The 22105-nt window shown below is 69.0% G+C and overlaps 1 protein-coding gene across 3 annotated transcripts; it reads right to left on the bottom strand.

Moving 5' to 3' along the window:
- Positions 1-478: 478 nt before the first annotated feature.
- On the bottom strand, positions 479-21885 carry TAOK2 (TAO kinase 2). 3 transcript variants are annotated; one of them, XM_039537070.1, is made up of 20 exons: positions 21262-21885; positions 18922-19093; positions 18074-18145; positions 15593-15694; positions 15475-15520; positions 15297-15393; positions 15023-15136; positions 14840-14931; positions 14669-14762; positions 13906-13987; positions 13649-13816; positions 12850-13062; positions 12341-12466; positions 10953-11189; positions 10737-10865; positions 10424-10627; positions 8438-8677; positions 2646-2858; positions 1995-2177; positions 479-1297 (listed from the first exon to the last, which is right to left on the bottom strand). In XM_039537070.1, exons 2-20 carry the CDS (start codon positions 19051-19053, stop codon positions 812-814), a joined length of 3030 nt encoding a protein of 1009 aa, XP_039393004.1. In that variant the 5' UTR covers positions 19054-19093; positions 21262-21885; the 3' UTR covers positions 479-811. The 3 variants fall into 3 exon arrangements, with proteins under 3 accessions (XP_039393004.1, XP_039393003.1, XP_039393002.1); XM_039537069.1 differs by lacking the exons at positions 15475-15520; positions 15593-15694; positions 18074-18145; positions 18922-19093; positions 21262-21885 and having other exon boundaries at positions 480-1297; positions 13649-13819; positions 15297-15419; XM_039537068.1 differs by lacking the exons at positions 479-1297; positions 1995-2177; positions 2646-2858; ... (3 more) ...; positions 18922-19093; positions 21262-21885 and having other exon boundaries at positions 7423-8677; positions 13649-13819; positions 15297-15419.
- Between the last annotated feature and the right edge of the window lie 220 nt (positions 21886-22105).

The following is a 22105-nucleotide window of genomic DNA, read 5'->3' as shown; positions in this document are numbered from 1 at the left end:
CAGGAGGCCGGGCTCCCAGCCCTCCTGCTCTAACCCACCCGCCCCACTCCTCCCAGAGCCAGGGAGAGAACCCCGGAGTCCTGGCTCCCAGCCCCCCTGCTCTAACCACTAGCCCCCACTCCCCTCCCAGAGCCGGGGAGAGAACCCAGGAGTCCTGGCTCCCAGCCCCCCTGCTCTAACCCACCAGTCTCCACTCCCCTCCCAGAGCCAGGGAGAGAACCCAGGAGTCCTGGCTCCCAGCCCCCTTGCTCTAACCCACCAGCCCCCACTCCCCTCCCAGAGCCAGGGAGAGAACCCAGGAGCCCTGGCTCCCAGCCCCCCTGCTCTAACCCACCAGCCCCAATCCTCCCAGAGCCAGGGAGAGAACCCAGGAGTCCTGGCTCCCAGCCCCCCCTGCTCTAACCCACCAGCCCCCACTCCCCTCCCAGAGCTGGGGAGAGAACCCAGGAGCCCTGGCTCCCAGCCCCCCTGCTCTAACCCACCAGCCCCCAATCCCCTCCCAGAGCCAGGGAGAGAACCCAGGCATCCGGTTTCCCAGCCCCCAGTGACAGGAAGAGGGAAGGAAATTAAGAAAAAAACGAGATTTGAAAACATAGATGAAATGGTCCCGTGTGTGTGTGTGGAGGGGGGAGGGATGAGGGGCTGGGAATGGGGTCGGTGTGTTCCTGTGCGGATTTGGGGGTGTCAGCATGGACAGGGGAGCAGACATGGGCGCTGGGACACCGGTGGGGAGTCTCTCTCCATGGCCAGAGGAGAGCGCTCGGGGCGGCCCGGCGGCGCTGGCGGGGAGCAGGCTCCAGGGCGAGCCGGCTCAGGAGTACGAGTAGTGCGAGCCGTTGAGGATGTGCGAGGTGACGCTCGCCGAGCGGCTGATGCCCGGCTCGGCCTGGCCGCCGGAGGCCGTGCGCCGCAGCGGCTGGGGGCTGTTCCGCAGCATCACCACGTTGGCCCGGCCCCCTGGGGCGGAGGCGGGCGAGGAGGCGGCGGAGGGGGTGGAGCCAGGCGGAGGGGGGGCCAGCAGGGGCTGGCGCCAGGCGTGGGGGGCGCCGGCGGTGTTCTGCACACCGTGGCTCCAGTGGGAGCCGCTGCGGGGCACGGGGCGGGAGGGCCAGGGCTGGGGGGGCGCGGCGTAGCCCTGGTTGAAGGCCTCGGCGGGGATGCCCGTCAGCGCCATGTTACTGAAGCCGAGCCGCATGCTCTCCGAGTCGAAGGCCTCGATCTCCCGGGCCTGCCGCTCCAGCAGGCTGCGGATCCGCTCCGAGCGCTCGTTCTGCAGCGCCAGCATCTCCTCCTCGATCTGCAGAGACAGGGCGTGGCAGTGCCGGGCCGGACGCCGGGGTCCCGCCGGCCCCTCCCCGGCCCCGCCCGGACGCCTGGGTCCCGCCGGCAGCCGGCCCCTCCCCAGATGCCAGGGTCCCGCCAGCCCTTCCGCAGCCCCGCCAGCCCCTCCCCAGCCCCGCCCGGACGCCTGGGCCCCGCCGGCCCCTCCCCAGATGCCAGGGTCCCGCCGGCCCCTCCCCAGATGCCAGGGTCCCGCCAGCCCTTCCGCAGCCCCGCCAGCCCCTCCCCAGCCCCGCCTGGACGCCTGGGTCCCGGCGGCCCCTCCCCGGCCCCTCCCCAGATGCCAGGGTCCCGCCAGCCCTTCCGCAGCCCCTCCCCAGCCCCGCCCGGACGCCTGGGTCCCGCCGGCCCCTCCCGGACGCCAGGGTCCCGCCGGCCCCTCCCCAGATGCCTGGGTGTGCCATGGCCCATCCCACAGCCTGTCTGCCCCCCCAGAAGCCTAGAAATCCATTCCCTCCTGTGACAAAGTAGGGAATACCCTGAGGGAGCCGTCCCGGACGCCTGGGTCCCACTGCCCAGCCCGGTCTCTGGGGTGCTGCAGGGCCCTGAGGGAGCCGTCCCGGACGCCTGGGTCCCACTGCCCAGCCCGGTCTCTGGGGATGCTGCAGGGCCCTGAGGGAGCTGTCCCGGACGCCTGGGTCCCAGTCCCATACCCTCTGCTCCAGCAGGGCCCGGCGGATGGACACGCGCTGCTCCAGCTCCTTGATCTCCCGCTCGTGCTGCGCCTCCGTGTGGATCTTGATCTTGCTCTGGTAGGCGTTGAGCAGTTCCAGCTCCTGCTGCAGCTGCATCCGCAGCACCTGGTACTCAGCCTCCTGCGTCTCATCCAGCCGCAGCTAGGGGGCGACACGGAGTTGGCCAGGAGCCCTTGGCGGGGGCTGGGCACCCAGGGGCCCCCCTGTGGCAGGGGGGCTGGGTACATGGGAGCCCCTTGCGCTGACTCGCAGCGTCCCAGCACCCTCACAGTTTGGGACAGGAAGTGAAAGGGACGTCCAGATCCCCGGATGTGCTGGGAGTGGGTGGGTACGAGGGGCAAGCATGAAAACTGCAGAGCAGATCTTTGGCCAGGACACTTGGGTTCATGCTTCCTCTGTGGGAACAGGCTTCTTCGTAACCCTGTGCGGCAGGGGCCCGGGGCTCTCCCCTCTAGGGGGCGCCAGTGGGCCGGGGGGCAGGCACCGGGCAGGGGGTTGGAGGCAGGGGCTTCGGGGAGGTGGCAGGAGGCAGGCCCCAGGCTGGGGGCCTGGGGCCCGCCCGGGGGTGGGCGGGGGAGCAGCCCCCCATCGGGCCGCCCGGCGACCTACGGCCTGCGTGGAGAGCATCTCGTTGATGCTGTGGTCGTACTGCTCCGCCAGGATGGCCAGCTTGCGCGTCTGCTCGTCCTTGAGGCGCTTCAGGATGCCCTTGTGCTCGCTCTTGGCCGTGGTCTCCAGCAGGTGGTTGCGCAGGGCTTTGTACTGCCGCGTCTGGATCTTACACGTGTCCTGGAACTGCTTCTTGATCTGCAGCTCCTTGGACTGGGGGTGGGGCCGCGGGGCGGGGGCCGGCCGGGGCGGGGCGGGGCGGGACGGGGGGAGAGAGACAGGAGCAAACGTTAGCGAGACAGACACCGGGGTGGGCTGGAGCGGGCGTGGCCGTGCCGCGCTCCCCCCGACAGGCCCCCGGGGGGCAGCTCTGAACCCTCCCATGAGCCATTGCTCCTCCCCCTTCCCTGGACAGGGTGGGGTGGTGCCCTCCGTCTTGCCTTGCCCACAGGGGCCGAGACCCACATGTGCTGCTGCGGTCAGGGCTGGGGGGGCCTTTGCCTATGGCTGACGCCTGCCCTGCCTGTGACCCCATGACCTGCCCCATCATGCAGCACATGACCTTTGACCTGTCTGACCCCCCCCGACCTGCCCCCATCATCCCATGGCCGGGGCATGTGACCTTTGCCCTGCCTGTGACCCCCCCATCATCCCATGGCCAGGGCATGTGACCTTTGCCCTGCCTGTGACCCCCCCATCATCCCATGGCCAGGGCGTGTGACCTTTGCCCTGCCTGTGACCCCCCCATCATCCCATGGCCAGGGCGTGTGACCTTTGCCCTGCCTGTGTACCCCCCATCATCCCATGGCCCGGTCATGTGTCCTTGGCCCTGCCTGTGCCCCCCCCCATCATCCCATGGCCAAGGCGTGTGACCTTTGCCCTGCCTGTGACCCCCCCATCATCCCATGGCCAGGGCGTGTGACCTTTGCCCTGCCTGTGACCCCCCCATCATCCCATGGCCAGGGCATGTGACCTTTGCCCTGCCTGTGACCCCCCCCCCATCATCCCATGGACAAGGCGTGTGACCTTTGCCCTGCCTGTGACCCCCCATCATCCCATGGCCCGGGCGGGGGACCTTTGCCCTGCCTGTGACCCCCCCCAACCTGCCCCCATCATGCCGTGGCCGGGGCATGTGACCTTTGCCTTGCTGGTGCCCCCCCACAATCTGCCCCCATCATGCCAGGGCCAGGGCTTGACACCTTTGACTTGCCAGTGCTCCCCCTCCCCCAATTTGGCCCATTGTCCCATGGCCGGAGCATGTGACCTTTGCCCTGCCTGTGACTCCCCACAATCTGCCCCCATCAACCCAGGGCCAGGGCTTGTGCCCTTTGCCCTGCCAGTGACCCCCCCCCCCCAATTTGCCCCATGGCGGGGGCATGTGCCCTTTGCCCTGCCTAGGAGCTGTGTGAGGGGGCCTGCCTTGGGGGGCCTAGTAGAGGGGAGGGGGAGGGGGAGGGGGAGAGGTGCGTTTCAGCTCCCAGTAACGACCAGATGCTCGCCAGGTCCGGGTGCCCTGCCAGGGGCCGTCTTTCATTGAAGGTGGAAAGGAGCCAAAATAAGCACGTGTCAAACCAAATACAGAGGAAGCCAAAATGTAAAAAAATGAATGTATGGAGCACACACAGGCGGGGGTGGGGCAAACAGTCACCAAAAACGGGAGCCATCGGACAGCTGGGGGAGGCGCCACCCACGGGCACTGTGGGCCAACCCCAGGTAAAAAGCAACACCCTCAGCCCCAGATCAGCTCAAAACATCCTGCTCAACCCTGGACAGAAGAGAGCCGCCTTGCACCCATTGTTTGCCCATAAACCGATAAACATCAACTACAAATCCTTAGATGTCACCCACCTGGGGCCCAGACCTGGGAGAAATCCACCCCAAAGTGGTGAAATCCAGTTCAAGCGTAGTAACATATTGCTCCAATTTCGGGCCAATCCTGCTCCTATTTTTACGTGAACCAGAAACTGGGCTACCAAAGCAGCCAATCAAATCAAACCCATCGATTTTGCAGCAAAACAGGCAAATCAAAATAAACAACATGGACCAAAACTGGGGGAAATTAAATACAAAAATTACAATTTGTAAAAGGCTGGAGAGCGCCAGGGAAAATACAGCAACGAAACCAACCAGTAAAATACCAAATACAAAAAGGGGGGAAGAAAAGATGAATCGATTTTCAGACTGAAGGGGATTCCTGTGAGCATCTTGTCTGAGCTCCGTCAAGCCGCCCTGAATTAATTCCTAGCTGAACTAAAAAAAAAATACAACAGACTTTTCTGGAACAGGGCTCTGGGATGGCTGAAATTTGCTTTCCTCAGACACACAGGAGGTCAGACTAGATGATCTAAAAGAAATGACCCCCCCTGGTTTTCAGCTTGAGGGATAATCGTAGCTGCACTAAAATTAGGAGAAAATAACCCCCCCAAAATATTAAAGGGATGGATCAAAACTTGGACAAATGAGACTTAAAAATACATGCTGGTGAAATGCAACTTTCCCTAAAATGGAACAAAAAAGATCAGATTCAGCAAAAACAGGGTAAATAGAATAAAAAGCAGAGATTTCTGCCCAAAACGGGGAAAACAAAGAAAATTCCTGAATTTACTGAATGGGGTTGGGGGATTTCTAAATTCACTACGGGCAGGAGGGAAAATAAATTCTAACAAGGACAAAAAACTATTTGCCTCGGAAACAGGAGTAAATATATCAGACTAAATATACTAAAGAAAGAAAAATAAAAAATTATCCCAAATTTCATAAAGTGGAGCAAATATAAAATATTCATAATTGGCCCTCAAACAGGAAACTCATTCTAAATTCACTCCTACCAATGCGATAAAATAAAGGCTCCAACAAAAATACCGATGAGATTTTCTAAAACTGCAGCAAATGAAATCAGTGTTACCCCAGAGTTGCCAAAACCCACAGGGGGGGAAAAGGATTTGAAGGAAAGTAAAGGTTTCACCTTCCCCCAACCAATGGATAAGAAATTAATTTAACACAAAAGAAGATTTCGACTCTCCCATTTTTGGGAAATCTGTGATTATTTTTATTTTATTTCTCCTGTTTTCAGTCAAATAAAAAAAGAAATATCACAGATTTACCCCAAAACAAACAAAAAATAATGTTTGATCACTTACACAACAAAATGCACACACACAAAACGTAAAGGCATCTGAAATAAATACGTTCACATCTCCCGCGAGGGGAGTGGGGGTTACAGAGATGGGAAATGAAATCAAAGCCGTCACCGGGGAAAGAATCACCTGGGGCCGCCCGTCGGAGCTGGGAGCAGAAACGCACCTTCCCCCGGCGCCTGCGGCCGGATGGGAGCCCCCTCTATTTCTGGGGGGGCGGATAGTGTCGTGGGGCCTGGGCCTAGCTGAGAATGGAGCCCCTCCCCCAGGGGGTTGGATAGCGTTTGCGGGGGGCTCAGAGACAAATACAAACCACTGGTCCCACTAGCAGCACCCCTTGGGGAAGGGGTCACATCCCCCCCAGTCTCCCCTTCAATCACCCAACTGCTGCCCTTGCCTCCAGGGCCTCCCCACTGCACCCCCCTGGCTCCTGGGGGGCAGGGTTCGGTGATTCTTTCCTCCAGAGCACACACTGCAGCTGTACCCAGCGCTGCCCCCTACACAGAGCAACCAGAGTGGGGTTCAGTCCCCTTGGCAAACCACAGCCCCCCCCCAAGATCCCCCCCTCTGGGCCACGGGGGCCACCTGCCTTCGGGGCCACATCTCCCCCCCTCTGGGCCACGGGGGCCACCTGCCTTCGGGGCCACTTCTCCGCCCCCCGGGCCATGTGGGCCACATCTCCCCCCCCCCCGGGCCTTGGGGCCACCTGCCTGCGGGGCCACATCTCCCCCCCCCCCGGGCCATGGGGCCACCTGCCTTCGGGGCCACATCTCCCCCCCTCTGGGCCACGGGGGCCCGCCTGCCTTCGGGCCCACATCTCCCCGGGCCCGCCTGCCTTCGGGCCCACATCTCCCCCCACCCCCGGGCCATGGGGCCACATCTCCCCCCCCCTCTGGGCCACGGGGGCCACCTGCTTTCGGGGCCACGTTCCCCCCCCGCTCTGTCAGGGGAGGCCCGGAGAAGCCCAGTAGCATGGGGCACCTGCTGTGGGTTTTGTGCTCCGGTTGGGGGGCTGGGGAAGGAGAGCAGGGCTGTCCCACCCCCGCATCACAGCCCCCCGAACCAGAGAAAGGGGCGGGGCCTGTTCACACCCAGCCAATCACTGGGCAGCACGGGGGCGTGGCTGGTTCCCAAGCCCAGTCACCTCCAGGGCCGCCGGGCCGCGCGGGGGTCCCCTGGGGGGCTGTGCCGGGCCCCCCCGGAGGCAGCCCGGCCCCCCCGGGCCCGGCGGCCCTGCCCCCTGCCCGCCAGCCGGGGGATGCGGCTGGGCCGCTCCTCCCGCAGCACCCGCAGGCCCGTGAGGTGGTGCAGGGCGGCCGGGGGCAGGCGGGCGCTCAGCTCCCGCGCCAGCCGCAGCAGGCGGCGGTTGAGGGCACGGCCGGGCCGGGCCAGCAGGGCCAGGGCGCGGCGGCCAGGCGGGCGGGGCGGGAGGGGGGGCGGGGCGGGGGGCGGGCACGGGCAGCCGGCTGCGGAAGCCGCCCTTGTGGGTCTTGGGGAAGAGGCGGAAGAGGCCCCGCTCGGTGAGCAGCCCCAGGCCCTGCAGGGCGCGGAAGGCCGGGCGCGGCAGGCCCAGCAGCAGGCGCAGCCAGAGGCGGCGGGCGCGGCGGGGCAGCCCCCGCCGGGCGCCCCGGGCCAGCGCCAGCAGCAGGTAGAGCGGCAGGAAGAGCCAGGGCGAGGCCAGCAGGTGGGAGGCCAGCAGGATGACGGGCACGTAGAGCCGGCCCCGGCTGGCGCTCAGGCCCAGCACGCCCAGCGCCCCCGCCCCCTTGGCCAGGGCCAGGAAGGAGGCGCCCGAGAGCAGGAAGAGCGAGTGGAGCAGGGCATAGGAGATGCCCAGCCCCACCAGCGCCTCCAGGGCCAGCAGCAGCGCTGGGCCCCGCCGCCCGAGCCCTGGGCCCACAGCGCCAGCAGCAGCAGCAGCACCGGCCCACTGGGGTAGGCGGCCAGCAGCAGCGCCAGCCCCGCGCACACGGCGTGGGGCAGCAGGGCGGCCAGGGGGGTGGGGGTCGGCGCCGGCCTGGCCGCCTCCTCCCAGCCACACCGCGGCTCCACATAGGGGTCCTCGGGGGCAGGGCAGCCGTCGCCTGGGCCCCGCAGCCCCTCCCCCTCCTGCGGGATTAGGGGCAAGACACCGCGGAGACGGCAGGGGGCGGATGGCTCTAGCGCCCCCAGGGCAGCATCTAGGGATGCCTCCTGCCCGTCCGGCTCCAGAGCTTCCACATCTAGAACATCAGCCTCCTGGCCATCCGGCTTTAGAACCCCCAAGGCCATGAGGCCTGGCTCTAAAAGCCCCAGGCTCTCCCGCTCTAGAACCTCAGCCTCTTCGCCATCAGGCTCCAGAGCCTCCAGGCTCTTGTGCTCTAGAACCACATCATAATCGCCATCTGGCTCTAGAACCCCCAGGTTCTTCTGCTCTAGAACCATGGCCTCCGCACCGTCTGGCTCTAGAACCCCCAGGCTCTTGTGCTCTAGAACTCCTGCCTCCTCTCCGTCTGGCTCTAAATCCCAGCTATCCTGCCCGTCCGGCGCGAGGCCCCCCAGGGCCGGTTCTAGAGCCCAAGCCTCCTGTCCGTCTGGCTCTAGAAGCCCGGCCTCCTGTCCATCCGGCTGCGGGCCCCCCAGGCTGCGCGGGCGGGGCCCCTGGGTGACACCTACTTTGAGGCTCTTGGGTTGCTGGCGGACCTCCATGGCGTGTTTCTGGCGCAGCTCCTGCTCGCGGCGCTTGTTGTACTCCAGCTGGTTGCTGAGCTCGGTCTGGTGCTGCAGGCGGGTGAGCTCGGTGCGGGTGCGCTGCACCGTGTGCAGGTGCCGGAACTCCAGCTCCTGCGTCGACTCGTGCTGCCGCAGCAGCATGGCGCACTCCAGGTCCTTCTGCGTCTGCTTCTTGTTCAGGTCCTGCGGGCGGGGCGGGGGCGGGGTCACGCCCAGCCCAACAGCCCCTCCGCCTACCCCCGCCCCCTGGAGCAGGGGTCCCCACGGCGGCGCCCGCGGGCGCCACGGTGAGCGACAGCATCGCTGCCAAAATGCGGCTGAAATTCGGTGGCATTTTGGCGGATGCTCGACCTCCGCCACGGTCCTTCGTCTTGGGGACCCCTGCACTAGAGCCCCTCCCCCCCGCGCCCCTCCCGCTGAGCAGAGCCCCTCCCACCCCGCCCCATGCCCCTTCCACCCCCCTCCCGCTGAGCAGAGCCCTCCCACCCCGCCCCACGCCCCTCCCGCTGAGCAGTGCCCTCCCACCCCGCCCCACGCCCCACCCGCTGAGCAGGGCCCTCCCACCCCGCCCCACGCCTCCCTCTGAGCAGAGCCCCTCCCACCCCGCCCCACGCCTCCCGCTGAGCAGTGCCCCTCCCACCCCGCCCCACGCCACCCGCTGAGCAGAGCCCTCCCACCCGCGCCTCCCTCTGAGCAGAGCCCCTCCCACCCCGCCCCACCTCCCACCCCGCCCCACGCCCACCCACTGAGCAGAGCCCCTCCCACCCCGCGCCTCCAGCTGAGCAGAGCCCTCCCACCCCGCCCCACGCCCCTCCCTCTGAGCAGAGCCCTCCCACCCCACGCCTCCCGCTGAGCAGAGCCCCTCCCACCCCGCCCCACCCACTGAGCAGAGCCCTCCCACCCCGCCTCATGCCCTCCCACTGAGCAGAGCCCTCCCACCCCACGCACCAGCTGAGCAGAGCCTCCCGCTGAGCAGAGCCCTCCCACCCTGCCCCACGCCCTCCAGCTGAGCAGAGCCCCCGCTGAGCAGAGCCCTCCCACCCTGCCCCACGCCCCTCCCGCTGAGCAGAGCCCCTCCCCACGCGCCCCTCCCGCTGAGCAGAGCCCTCCCACCCCGCCCCATGCCCCTCCCACTGAGCAGAGCCCTCCCACCCCACACCATGCCCCTCCCACTGAGCAGAGCCCTCCCACCCCACGCCTCCAGCTGAGCAGAGCCCCCGCTGAGCAGAGCCCCTCCCACCCTGCCCCACGCCTCCCGCTGAGCAGAGCCCTTCCCCGCGCCTCCCGCTGAGCAGAGCCCCCTGAGCAGAGCCCTCCCACCCCACGCCCCACTGAGCAGAGCCCTCCCCGCGTCCCTCCCGCTGAGCAGAGCCCCGCTGAGCAGAGCCCTCCCACCCCACGCCCCACGCCTCCTGCTGAGCAGAGCCCTCCCTACCCCACGCCTCCCGCTGAGCAGAGCCCCTCCCACCCTGCTCCACGCCCCTCCTGCTGAGCAGAGCCCCTCCTGCTGAGCAGAGCCCTCCCACCCCGCCCCACGCCTCCCGCTGAGCAGGGCCCTCCCTACCCCACGCCCCTCCCGCTGAGCAGGGCCCTCCCACCCCACGCCCCTCCCACTGAGCAGAGCCCTCCCACCCTGCCCCACGCCCCTCCTGCTGAGCAGAGCCCCTCCCACCCCGCCCCACGCCCCTCCCGCTGAGCAGAGCCCCTCCCTCCCACCCCACGCCCCTCCCGCTGAGCAGAGCCCTCCTCCCACCCCACGCCCCTCCCGCTGAGCAGAGCCCTCCCACCCCATACCCCTCCCACTGAGCAGAGCCCTTCCCTCCCACCCCGCCCCACGCCCCTCCCGCTGAGCAGAGCCCCACCCGGCCCCCTGGGCCCCCCCCCCTAGTCAGTGCCCAGCCTTGCCCTGCTCACAGGCTCCCCCCCCACCTCGCGCAGCAGGTCCTGGTCCAGGTTGTGGCGGGCCAGCAGCATCTTGCGCTTGTACTGGCGGCACTGCAGCTCCAGGTACTGGCGCTGGCGCCGCAGCAGGTTGGCCTCCTCCTCGGCCTGGTAGTGCTGCATGTTCTCCTTCTGCCGCAGCAGCCACTCCTGCTTCTCCCGCTTCGGGGTGCTCTGGTTCTCCTGCAGCTCCTGCATGGGCGGGGAGCAGGGGCGAGTGGTTGGGGGGGGCAGGGAGCTCGGACACCTGGGTTCTGTTCCCAGCCAACCCGCCCCCCCGCCGGGGCCCCTCTCTCGTCACCTCCTTGAGCTGTTCCTTGCGCAGCTTGTACTGGCGTTTCTGGCACTCCAGCAGGTTGCTCAGCTCCTTCTTCTGCTGGCCCAGGATGTGCTGCTGGAACTTCTTCTCCTCGGCCAGCGCCGCCTTGGCCTGCGGGGCAGCGAGCGGGGGTGAGCGGCTCCCCGCCAGCCCCGCCCCTGTGCCCGGCCCCCGCCCGCCCCTGCCCGGCCGGCCCACCTCCTTCTCGAAGATGGCCTGGTGCTTCTTGGCCAGCTTCTCGGCCTCGGCGCTGAAGCTGCTGCGATGGGCCTCCAGCTCCTTGTCGAGCCGCAGCTGGTGCTCGTCCAGCTCCGCCTTCAGCTTGTTCTCCAGCGCCATGAGCTGCTTCTGGTGCTGGCGCCGCATGCGCTTGTAGCCGCTCATCTGCTCCCGCAGCGCCGAGTCCTGCTCGTGCTCCTGGATCTGCCGGGTCACCTGGGCGGGGGCGGAGCTCTGAGCGCGGCGGGCCAGCTCCCAGGCCCCGCCCCGCCCCGCCCCACTCACCCAGCCGCCCGGCCCTGCCCGAATCCTGACCCCGCCCACCCACTCACCCACTCACCCGCCCCGCCCCGAACCCTGACCCCGCCCACCCACTCACCCGGCCCCGCCCGAACCCTGACCCCGCCCACCACCCACTCACCCAGCCCCGCCCGAACCCTGACCCCGCCCACCCACTCACCTAGCCACCCCTGGCCCGGCCCCGCCCGAACCCCGACCCCGCCCACCCCCCCACCCCGCCCCGCCCGACCCCTGACCCCGCCCCCCCACTCACCCAGCCCTGCCCGAACCCTGACCCCGCCCACCCACTCACCCGGCCCCGCCCGAACCCTGACCCCGCCCACCCACTCACCCAGCCACCTGGCCCCGCCCCGAACCCTGACCCCGCCCACCCACTCACCCCGCCACCCGGCCCCGCCCGAACCCTGACCCCGCCCCCCCACTCACCCGGCCCCGCCCGAACCCTGACCCCGCCCACCCACTCACCCATCCACCTCTGGCCCCGCCCAGCCCAAACTCTGACCCCACCCACCCAGCCACCCCATACCCCACCCACCTACTCACCGCTAACCCTGCCCAAACTCTGACCCCGGCCACCCACACACCCATCCACACCTGACCCGCCCAAACCCTGACCCCGCCCACCCACTCACCCATCCACCTCTGGCCCCGCCCAGCCCAAACTCTGACCCCTCCCACCCAGCCACCCCTGACCCCACCCACCTACTCACCGCTAACCCTGCCCAAACTCTGACCCCGCCCACCCACTCACCCATCCACACCTGACCCTGCCCGAACTCTGACCCCGCCCACCCACTCACCCAACCCTGCCCCTGTCCAGTGACCTGTCCCACCAACCTCACCCAGTCAGCCCCTGACCCTGCCCATAAACCCCAGCCCATCTCCTGGCCCCACCCAGAAACCTTCCCACCTTGCCTCACCCCCAGCTCCATCCCCAACTCTGAGCCCACCCTGACCTCTGCTCCCAGCCAGCCCACTAGCCCCACCTGCTAACCTCACCCTACCTTTGTGGGGGCCCCCAGCTCCTCCCATATGGGGAGCGTACCCACCCCACTCCCTGCCCTTACCAGGGAGGCCGTGCGGATGGTGGCGAAATGGTCCCGGTTGCGGCAGTATGCACGGCGCCGGGCAGCCGATGAACTCTGGGGCTCCATCTCCGGCTGGTACGGGTCGTCGTACAGGTTATCGTGGCCCTGGGGGGTGATGGAGAGAGAAGGGATGGGACCCAGGAGTCCTGACTCTTGGCCCTCCCCGCTCTAACCACCAGACCCACAAAGTGTGCCTCAGTTTCCCCTGTGTATCACTCAAGTGTCCAGTCGGGGGGGATGAGGGCTGGGCCTCAGGGGACGCACCACTCCTCCCACCCCCAGCACCCGGCCTGGGACTCTGGGACGCTCCACTCCCCCCTCCCCCCGCGCCAGGCCTGGGACTCCGGGACACTCCACTCCCCACTCCCCCCCCGCGCCAGGCCTGGGACCCCGGGTCGTCCCACTCCCCCCCCCCCCCGGGACCCCTGGTCGCCCCACTTTCCACCCCCCCACCCCGGGACGCCCAGCAGCAGGCTCTCGCACAGCACCGGCAGGCGGTGGATGACGGAGCTGTTGGAGGTGACCGTGTGCTCCCCCTCCTGCATCATGGCGATCTCGGCTCCCTCGTCCTCGTCGGAGGCGTCCGCCAGGCTGTTGACGCTGCTGCTCTGGCTGCTGGCGCTGATAGACATGCTGGGCACCGAGTGGCTGCTCTCCATGCTGTTAACGGTGCCCGTCCGGTGCATGAACTGCTCCGCCTCCTGGGGAGCGACCAGACACACTGCAGCCTCTCGGGGCTGGGCACATGGGGACCCCTCGCCCGGCACTGGGACACGGCCCCTCTGGAGAAAGGGGGGCTGGGCACATGGGGACCCCTCGCCCGGCACTGGGACACGGCCCCTCTGGGGTGGGGGGAGGCACACGGTGACCCCTCCCCTGGCACTGGGACACGGCCCCTCTGGAGAAAGGGGGGCTGGGCACATGGGGACCCCTCGCCCGGCACTGGGACACGGCCCCTCTGGGGTGGGGGGAGGCACACGGTGACCCCTCCCCTGGCACTGGGACACGGCCCCTCTGGGGCAGGGGGGGCACACGGGGACCCCTCGCCCGGCACTGGGACCCGGCCCCTCTGGAGAAAGGGGGGCTGGGCACATGGGGACCCCTCGCCCGGCACTGGGACACGGCACCTCTGGGGCAGGAGGAGGGGCTGGCACATGGGGATCCGTCACCCGGCACTGGGGCGCGGCCCCTCCGGGGTGGTTATTTGGGGACCTCCGGCCCGGCCCCGTGGGCCCTCAGGCAGGGCGGGGCACAGGGGGACCCCTGGGGTGGGGGCCTCGCTCTCACCTCCTCCTCGTCGGGCGCCTCGGCATTGGGGCCGTTCTGCGCTTCCTGGAAGAGGATTTTCTTCATCTTGCGATACTGCAGGTTGTCCAGCTCCCGCACGGCGTCCTTGGTGCGCTGGATCAGGTCCATGATCACCGTCTGGGGCCGCTCCCGCAGGAGGAACCGGTGCTGCTGGGGCACAGGGACGGGGTCAGTGACGCCCGCTGCCCCAGGGACCCCGAGGACCCGCCCCCCCGCCCCGCCCGGCTGGGGGTTACCTTGAGCAGCACGTCCGAGGTGGGCCGGTCTTGGGGGATTTTCTGCAGGCAGGAGTCCACAAAGTTCCGGAAATACTCGGACCTGGGGGGCAGAAGCAGATAAACAGAAGGGGGGGCAGGGCCATCCCTTGACGCCAGAGAGCCAGCTGGGCCAAGCTGGCTAATGCCAGGGGAGGGCAATTCACCAGCCCAGGAGTCCTGGCTCCCAGCCCCCACTGTAACCTCTAGACCTCACTCCCCTCCCAGAGCCGGGGAGAGAACCCAGGAGTCCTGGCTCCCAGCCCCCACTGTAACCACTAGACCCCACTCCCCTCCCAGAGCCGGGGAGAGAACCCAGGAGTCCTGGCTCCCAGCCCCCACTGTAACCTCTAGACCTCACTCCCCTCCCAGAGCCGGGGAGAGAACCCAGGAGTCCTGGCTCCCAGCCCCCACTGTAACCACTAGACCCCACTCCCCTCCCAGAGCCGAGAGAGAACCCAGGAGTCCTGGCTCCCAGCCCCCACTGTAACCACTAGAGACCCCACTCCCCTCCCAGAGCTGGGGAGCGAACCCAGGAGTCCTGGCTCCCAGCCCCCACTGTAACCACTAGACCCCACTCCCCTCCCAGAGCCGAGAGAGAACCCAGGAGTCCTGGTGGTGGGGTGTGACCCAGGACCCCGCCCAGGGCTGGTGTCTACTCGGGGGCGTGGGGCGAGGTGCCCGGCACAGGCTGCCCCCCGCGGAGGGGCGAGGGGGGGCTGTGAGGCGGGCTCGGGGGGCTCACCAGTGGCTGGACTGCAGCACGGGGGACTCGTTCTGCGCGATGTGGTACAACGCGCTCATCGCGTTCATGTTAAAGAGGGGAGGCTTGCGCTCCGCTGGGGGGAGAGACACGCGTCAGCAGCCGGCCCCTGCTGCCCCGCCCCCCCTGCCCCGCCGCCCGCCCCCCACCTACCCAGCTCAATGCAGGTGATGCCAAGCGACCAGACGTCCACCTTCCCGTCGTACTGCCCCTCGTCCATGGCCAGGATCACCTCAGGGGCCATCCTGGGGCAGACGGAGACGGGGTGAGCCCCTGGGGTGAGCCCCCGGGCTCCGGCCCCCCCCGCCCCCCCAGGCCCCCCGCCCGGCCCCTCACCAGTACGGCGTGCCCACGAAGGAGTTGGCGGGGGCGATGATTGATGCTGAGCCGAAGTCCCCGAGTTTCACCTGCCCCGGCTCCGTCAGCAGGATGTTCCCAGCCTTCACGTCCCTGCAGGGCCGGGGTGAGAGACAGCTCAGAGCTCGGACCCCAGCCCCCCGCACAGCCAGCCCTGGGAAGGAGCCAACCCCAGCGGTGGGAGGAAGCAGGGACAGGGCGGGGGGGGGGACGGGAAGGGGCAGATGGGGGGCAGACGGGGAGGTGGGGGTACCTGTGGATCATGTTGTGACAGTGGAGGTACGCCAGGCCCTGCAGCGCCCCGTGGGTGATGGCCGCGATCTCCACCTCCTGCAGTGGCTTCTTGTGCACTGGGGGCAGAGGGAGGGGTCAGAGCAGCCCCCCAGCCACCCCCCGCACCCCCCCAAGGCCCTGCGCCCCGGGGCCCTCACCCACCAGCATGTCGGAGGCGGAGCCCCCGCAGTACTCCATCACCAGCTGTGGGGGGACAACAGGGGGTAGCCTGGGGGGGCCACAAGACCCCACCCCCTCGCGCCCCACCCCACTCACCCAGGCCGTGTGCTCCCGCAGGTAGCAGCCCTTGTACTCGATGGTGTTGGGGTGTCGCAGCTTCTGCAGGAACTTCACCTCCTTGATGATGTCCTGCCATTTCTGCGAGAGTCGCACACGCTCAGCCCGGACGCCGGGGTCCTAGCCCAGCTCGGGAGGACGGGGCTGGCAGCCCGGACGCCGGGTTCTAGCCCAGCTCGGGAGGTCGGGGTGGGGCTGGCAGCCCAGACGCCGGGTTCTAGCCCAGCTCGGGGGAGGTCGGGGGTGGGGGGGGCCGGCAGCCCGGACGCCGGGGTTCTAGCCCAGCTCAGGGGAGGTCGGGGTGGGGGCCGGCAGCCCGGACGCCGGGGTTCTAGCCCAGCTCGGGAGGTTGGGGTGGGGGCCGGCAGCCCTGACGCCGGGTTCTAGCCCAGCTCGGGAGGTCGGGGGTGGGGCCTGGCAGCCCGGACGCCGGGTTCTACCCCAGCTCGGGAGGTCGGGGTGGGGCGGGCAGCCTGGACGCCGGGTTCTAGCCCAGCTCGGGAGGTCGGGGTGGGGCCGGCAGCCCAGACGCCGGGTTCTAGCCCAGCTCGGGGAGGTCGAGAGGTGGGGCTGGCAGTCCGGACGCCGGGTTCTAGCCCAGCTCGGGAGGTCGGGCGGGGGCCTGCAGCCCGGACACCGGGTTCTAGCCCAGCTCGGGGAGGTCGGGGCCGGCAGCCCGGACGCCGGGTTCTAGCCCAGCTCGGGAGGTCGGTGTGGGGCCTGGCAGCCCGGACGCCGGGTTCTAGCCCAGCTCGGGAGGTCGGGGTGGGGCCGGCAGCCTGACGCCGGGTTCTAGCCCAGCTCGGGAGGTCGGGGTGGGGCGGCAGCCGGACGCCGGGGTTCTAGCCCAGCTCGGGAGGTCGGGGTGGGGCCGGCAGCCTGGACGCCGGGGTTCTAGCCCAGCTCGGGGGAGGTCGGGGGGGGGGGCCGGGAGCCCGGACGCGGGGTTCTAGCCCAGCTCGGGAGGTCGAGAGGTGGGGCTGGTAGTCCGGACGCCGGGTTCTAGCCCAGCTCGGGAGGTCGGGCGGGGAGGCCTGGTAGCCTGGACACCGGGGTTCTAGCCCAGCTCAGGGGAGGTCGGGGGGGGGGGCCGGCAGCCCGGACGCCGGGGTTCTAGCCGAGCTCGGGGCAGGTCGGGGGGGGGCGGCACCCAGGCGGCCGGGGTGCTAGTCCAGCTCGGGAGGTCGGGGTGGGGCCGGCAGCCCGGACGCCGGGTTCTAGCCCAGCTCAGGGAGGTCGGGGTGGGGCCGGCAGCCCGGACGCCGGGTTCTAGCCCAGCTCGGGAGGTCGGGGCCGGCAGCCTGGACGCCGGGGTTCTAGCCCAGCTCGGGGGAGGTCGGGGTGTGGGCCCGGCAGCCCGGACGCCGGGGTTCTAGCCCAGCTCGGGGGAGGTCGGGGTGGGGGCCGGCAGCCCGGACGCCGGGGTTCTAGCCCAGCTCGGGGGAGGTCGGGGTGGGGCGGCAGCCCGGAGGCCGGGGTTCTAGTCCAGCTCGGGGGAGGTCGGGGTGTGGGCCCGGCAGCCCGGACGCCGGGGTTCTAGCCCAGCTCGGGGGAGGTCGGGGTGTGGGCCCGGCAGCCCGGACGCCGGGGTTCTAGCCCAGCTCGGGGGAGGTCGGGGGCCGGCAGCCCGGACGCCGGGGTTCTAGCCCAGGTCGGGGGTGGTCGGGGGCCGGCAGCCCAGACGCCGGGTTCTAGGCCAGCTCGGGAGGTCGGGGGCCCGGACGCCGGGATTCTAGCCTAGCTCGGGAGGTCGGGGCCTGGGAGCCCGGACGCCGGGTTCTAGCCCAGCTCGGGAGGTCGGGGAGGGGGCCTGGGAGCCCGGGGTTCTAGCCCAGCTCGGGAGGTCGGGGCGGCAGCCCGGACGCCGGGTTCTAGCCCAGCTCGGGAGGTCGGGGCCGGCAGCCCGGACGCCGGGTTCTAGCCCAGCTCGGGAGGTCGGGTGGGGCCGGCGGCCCGGACGCCGGGGTGCTAGCCCAGCTCGAGGGAGGTCGGGGGGGGGGGGCGGCGGCAGCCCGGACCCCAGGGTTTTAGTCCAGCTCGGGGGGGGGCGGGAGCCCGGACGCCGGGGTTCTTGCCCAGCTCGGGAGGTCGGGGCGCAGCCGGACGCCGGGTTCTAGCCCAGCTCGGGAGGTCGGGGGAGGGCCTGGGAGCCCGGAGGCCGGGTTCTAGCCCAGCTCGGGAGGTCGGGGGTGGGGCCGCAGCCGGACGCCGGGTTCTAGCCCAGCTCGAGGAGGTCGGGGTGGGGCCGGCAGCCCGGACGCCGGGTCCTAGCCCAGCTTGGGGGAGGGCCGGCAGCCCGGACGCCGGGGTCCTAGCCCAGCTCGGGGGAGGTCGGGGGGGGGAGGGGGCCTGGGAGCCCGGAGGCCTAGATTCTATTCCCGCTAGGGCAGGAGGTCAGTGGGGGGAAGGGCTGGGAGCCAGGACTCCTGGGTTTATCCCCCACAAGAGCCGGGCGCTCACCTCATTGGACTGCTTCCCGCTGTACGACATCTTCTTGATGGCCACCACCTCGTTGTTGCGCATGTCGCGGGCCTGCCGGGCAGACGGGGCTCAGAGCAGGCTGGCCAGGGGGAGCCCCACAGGGGAGAGACCCTCCCAGCCAGCCCGGGGGGAGGGGAGGGACCCCATGGAGAACGGGGGGGGGAGCAGGGGCCCAGAAAAGAGGACGGGGCATTTCCAGGAGTGGTGCGGGGGCAGGGCCAGGGAAGGGGGCATGGCCAGGCGCAGTGAGGGGGACGTTGCCAGGCAACAGAGCATTGCCAAGGGGGCGTTGCCAGGAGCGGTGAGGGGGCGGGGCCAGGGAAAGGGGCGTTGCAAGGAGCTGTGAGGGGGCGGGGCAAGGGAAGGGGGCGTTGCCAGGAGCGGTGAGGGAGCGGGGGCAGGGAAGGGGGCGTTGCCAGGAGCGGCGAGGGGGCGGGGCCAGGAAACGGGTCATTGCCAGGCACAGTGAGGGGGCATTGCCAGGGAAGGGGGCGTTGCCAGGAGCGGTGAGGGGGCGGGGCCAGGGAAGGGGGCGTTGGCAGGAGCGGTGAGGGGCGGGGCCAGGGAAGGGGGCGTTGGCAGGAGCTGTGAGGGGCGGGGCCAGGGAAGGGGGCGTTGGCAGGAGCGGTGAGGGAGCGGGGGCAGGGACGGGGGCGTTGCCTGGAGCAGTGCGGGGCAGGGTCAGGGAAGGGGCGTTGCCAGGCACAGTGAGGGGGCATTGCCAGGGAAGGGGGCGTTGCCAGGAGCGGTGAGGGGCGGGGTCAGGGAAGGGGGCAGGGCTAGGCTGGGCGAGGGGGGCCCCAGGGTGAGGGCCCACAACCACTCACGAAGTAGACGGCCCCGAAGCTGCCATGGCCGATCTCTCGCAGATCCACAAACAGCTTCTCCGGGTCGTCCTTGAAGAAGAGCTCGGCCACCTCGGGGTCCTTGAGGCTGCCGGCCCGGGCATTGGACGGCATGGCCGTGGCGGGGGGGCTGCCCTGCCGCCCCGCTCACCTCCTGCGAGCGATACGGCACACGTCACCCCGCACAGGCCCAGGCAGCCTGGCCCCGAGCCCCACTCCCCTCCCAGAGCCGGGAGAGAACCCAGGAGTCCTGCACCTGTCCCCACTCCCCTCCCAGAGCCGGGAGAGAACCCAGGAGTCCTGGTTCCCAGCTACACCCCCCCAACAACCCAACCACACTCCAGACAGACACAGCAGCTGGGCTGTCATGCTGTGGGGAGGGGGAGGGGGGCAGTGCCACTTGTTTCCCAGAGGTCCTGATCCCGCTGTGACGGGCCAGGGACTGAGGGGATGGGAACAGAACTGATGGGGGGCTCATGTCTGGGGTCACACAGGTTGGGAGGGGGTCACACCAAGGACTAGGCCGGCTCAGGGAATCTGGGGCCTGTCCCCTCTGGCGGCCGCCAGCTCTGATCTGGCCCCAGGGCAGGGACTGGCTGGCTCGGGGGGGGGGGGCAGGGACTGGGGCGGGGGCCTGGCCCAGCCTGCTCCTCCCTGTGGCAGTGGCTGAAAGGGGAAATCCTGCCATTGTTCCCTGCTTCCCCCCCCAGCGCTCAGCGCCGGCACGGGGCCCACACACGCTCCACTGCCCCCCATCAGCATGGCCCCTCCCAGCCCCTCGGGAGCCTGGACACCTGGGTTCTCCCCACGGCTCAGGGTGGGCAGCAGAGTCTGGTGATGGGAGGGGGAGGCTGGGAGCCAGGACTCCTGGGTTCTGTCCCTGTCTCCAGAACAGAATCACAGTTAAGCCAATGAAGCTCCGTTTCGCAGCTTCCCATTTCCCGCCTTCCCCCCCCCCCCCCAGTCAGCCAGCCCCAGCCCCTTCCTCGGGGCAGGGAGGGAAACAGCCCCGTGTCCCCAGTCAGCCAGCCCCAGCCCCTTCCTCGGGGCGGGGAGACAGCCCGTCCCCGTCAGCCAGCCCCAGCCCCTTCCTCGGGGGCGGGGGGAGACAGCCCCGTGTCCCCCCCCCCAGTCAGCCAGCCCCAGCCCCGGCCTCGGGGCGGGGGGGAGACAGCCCCGTGTCCCCCCCCCCAGTCAGCCAGCCCCAGCCCCTTCCTCTGGGGGGGCTCCTGTACCCACTCGGAGCCCAGGCCAACCCCCGCCCCAGCCCCAGGATGAGCTGGCACCATGGGGCACAGAGTGGGGGCAGCCCCACGCCGTAGCAGAGGAAGGCACAGAGAGCCCACTTCAGCCTAGGATCTCTGTGCCGGGCCAGCCCATCCCCCCAGCCCAACCCTGCCCCCTGCCCCATAGCCCCGTGCTGGGCCAGCCCATCACCCCAGCCCAACCCTGCCCCATAGCCCTGTGCTGGGCCAGCCCATCCCCCCAGCCCAACCCTGCCCCCTGCCCCATAGCCCCATGCTGGGCCAGTCCAACCCCAGCCCAGCCCAACCCTGCCCCCGCCCCATAGCCCCGTGCTGGGTCAGCCCATCCCCTAGCCCAACCCTGCCCCGCCCCATATCCTCTGCTGGGCCAGCCCATCCCCAGCTCAACCCTGCCCCCGCCCCATAGCCCCTGGCCTGTGCTGGGCCAGCCCATCCCCAGCTCAACCCTGCCCCCGCCCCATAGCCTCCTGGCCTGTGGTGGGCCAGCCCATCCCCAGCCTAACCCTGCCCCCGCCCCACTTCTCGTGCTGGGCCAGCCCATCCCCAGCCTAACCCTGCCCCTGCCCCATAGCCCCACTTCTCGTGCTGGGCCAGCCCATCCTCCCAGTCCAAACCTGCCCCCATCCTCACTGCCTCGAGCTGGACCAGTCCACCCCGCCCCAGCCCAACCCTGCCCCCGCACATCCCCACTGCCCCGTGCTGGACCAGCTCATCCCCACCCACATCCCCACTGCCCCATGCTGGACCAGCCCACCCCAGCCTAACCCTGCGCACCCCCCATCCCCACTGCCCCGTGCTGGACCAGCCCATCCCTGTCGGTGGCATCCTCCTGTGTCCTCAAAAAAGTAGCAGCCTGCAGCTCCCACCCTCGCACCTCAACCTCCAACCTGGCCCTTTCTCCGCATGACCCCCAACCCAAGCCCCCTGCTCCCCATGACCTACCTCCTTCAGTCTTTCTCCCCACCCTACCCAGCTGCCCCCCAGCCCTTCCCCATGACCTCGCTGCCCCCAGCCCCACTCCCCCATGTCCTCCAAGATGTGGGGATGGGTGTCTCACCAGCAGTTGGCGGCGCTTTCTCCCTTGTGGCTCCAGCTCCAGAGTATTGGGGTGGGGGGCAGCACCCCCAGCAGCCTCCTCCAACCCCACTCAGGGGGGCATGTGCTAGACTCTATAGGGATGGGGGGGTCCTATGGGGTCTAAACCCAGCTCCCCTCACTGCTGCTCTTTAGGGGGGGAAGCAGACTCTGCAGGGGCTCCTCAGCCCTCTCCCCCCTTCAGGGGGATATCTGCACCCTACAGGGGGTGGGGGGCTTGGAGGTGTCCAGCCCCCCCTCCCCACAGATGTGGATCCTATGGGGGGTGGGGAGTCCTTTTGGAGGGTGCAGGGGGGCCTGGGTCTCTCCAGCCTCCCCCTCTCAGGGTATGGATCCTATAGGGGTGCAGGATCCTGACAAGAACCGGGGTTGAATGGGGCCTCTGGGGGGGAGGGATCAGGGGAAATAGGGGAGTGAGACTCTACAGGAGCAGGGCGGGGGAATAAATATTGATAGGGCCCTATACAGGCGGGGGCTCGCTCTCGGGAAGGGGGCTCTATGGGCCGGGGGGCTATAGGGGCTCTACAGGGGGCAGGGGCCTAGGGATTGCTCTCCAGGGGCTCTATGGGGAGAGGCTCTATAGGGGGCTCTATAGGGGCGGGGTGCGATAGGAGGGGTCTATAGGGGCTCTATAGGGGCGGGGGTGCGATAGGAGGGGTCTATAGGGGGCTCTATAGGGGCGGGGGTGCGATAGGAGGGGTCTATAGGGGGCTCTATAGGGGCGGGGGGCCCGAGGGGGCTCTCCAGGGGCCCCTATGGGGCTCCGGGGGTGGGGGGCCTGGCTCGGTCCGGCCCCCCTCCCCGCT

Source organism: Mauremys reevesii, linkage group 4 (assembly GCF_016161935.1).
Source record: "Mauremys reevesii isolate NIE-2019 linkage group 4, ASM1616193v1, whole genome shotgun sequence".
NCBI classification, from domain to species: Eukaryota; Metazoa; Chordata; order Testudines; family Geoemydidae; genus Mauremys; species Mauremys reevesii.
Note: the sequence above shows the minus strand (reverse complement) of the source record. Positions and strands in the feature narration are given on the sequence as shown.

Excerpts from the sequence above, each read along its gene's own strand:
- TAOK2 (XM_039537070.1), bottom strand. The coding sequence starts at position 19,053 with ATGCCGTCCAATGCCCGGGCCGGCAGCCTCAAGGACCCCGAGGTGGCC. Across the intron at positions 15,695-18,073 it reads GCGGGAAGCAGTCCAATGAG|AAATGGCAGGACATCATCAA; the intron begins GTGAGCGCCCGG and ends CGACTCTCGCAG. Across the intron at positions 13,988-14,668 it reads GTGCTGCAGTCCAGCCACTG|GTCCGAGTATTTCCGGAACT; the intron begins GTGAGCCCCCCG and ends TCTGCCCCCCAG.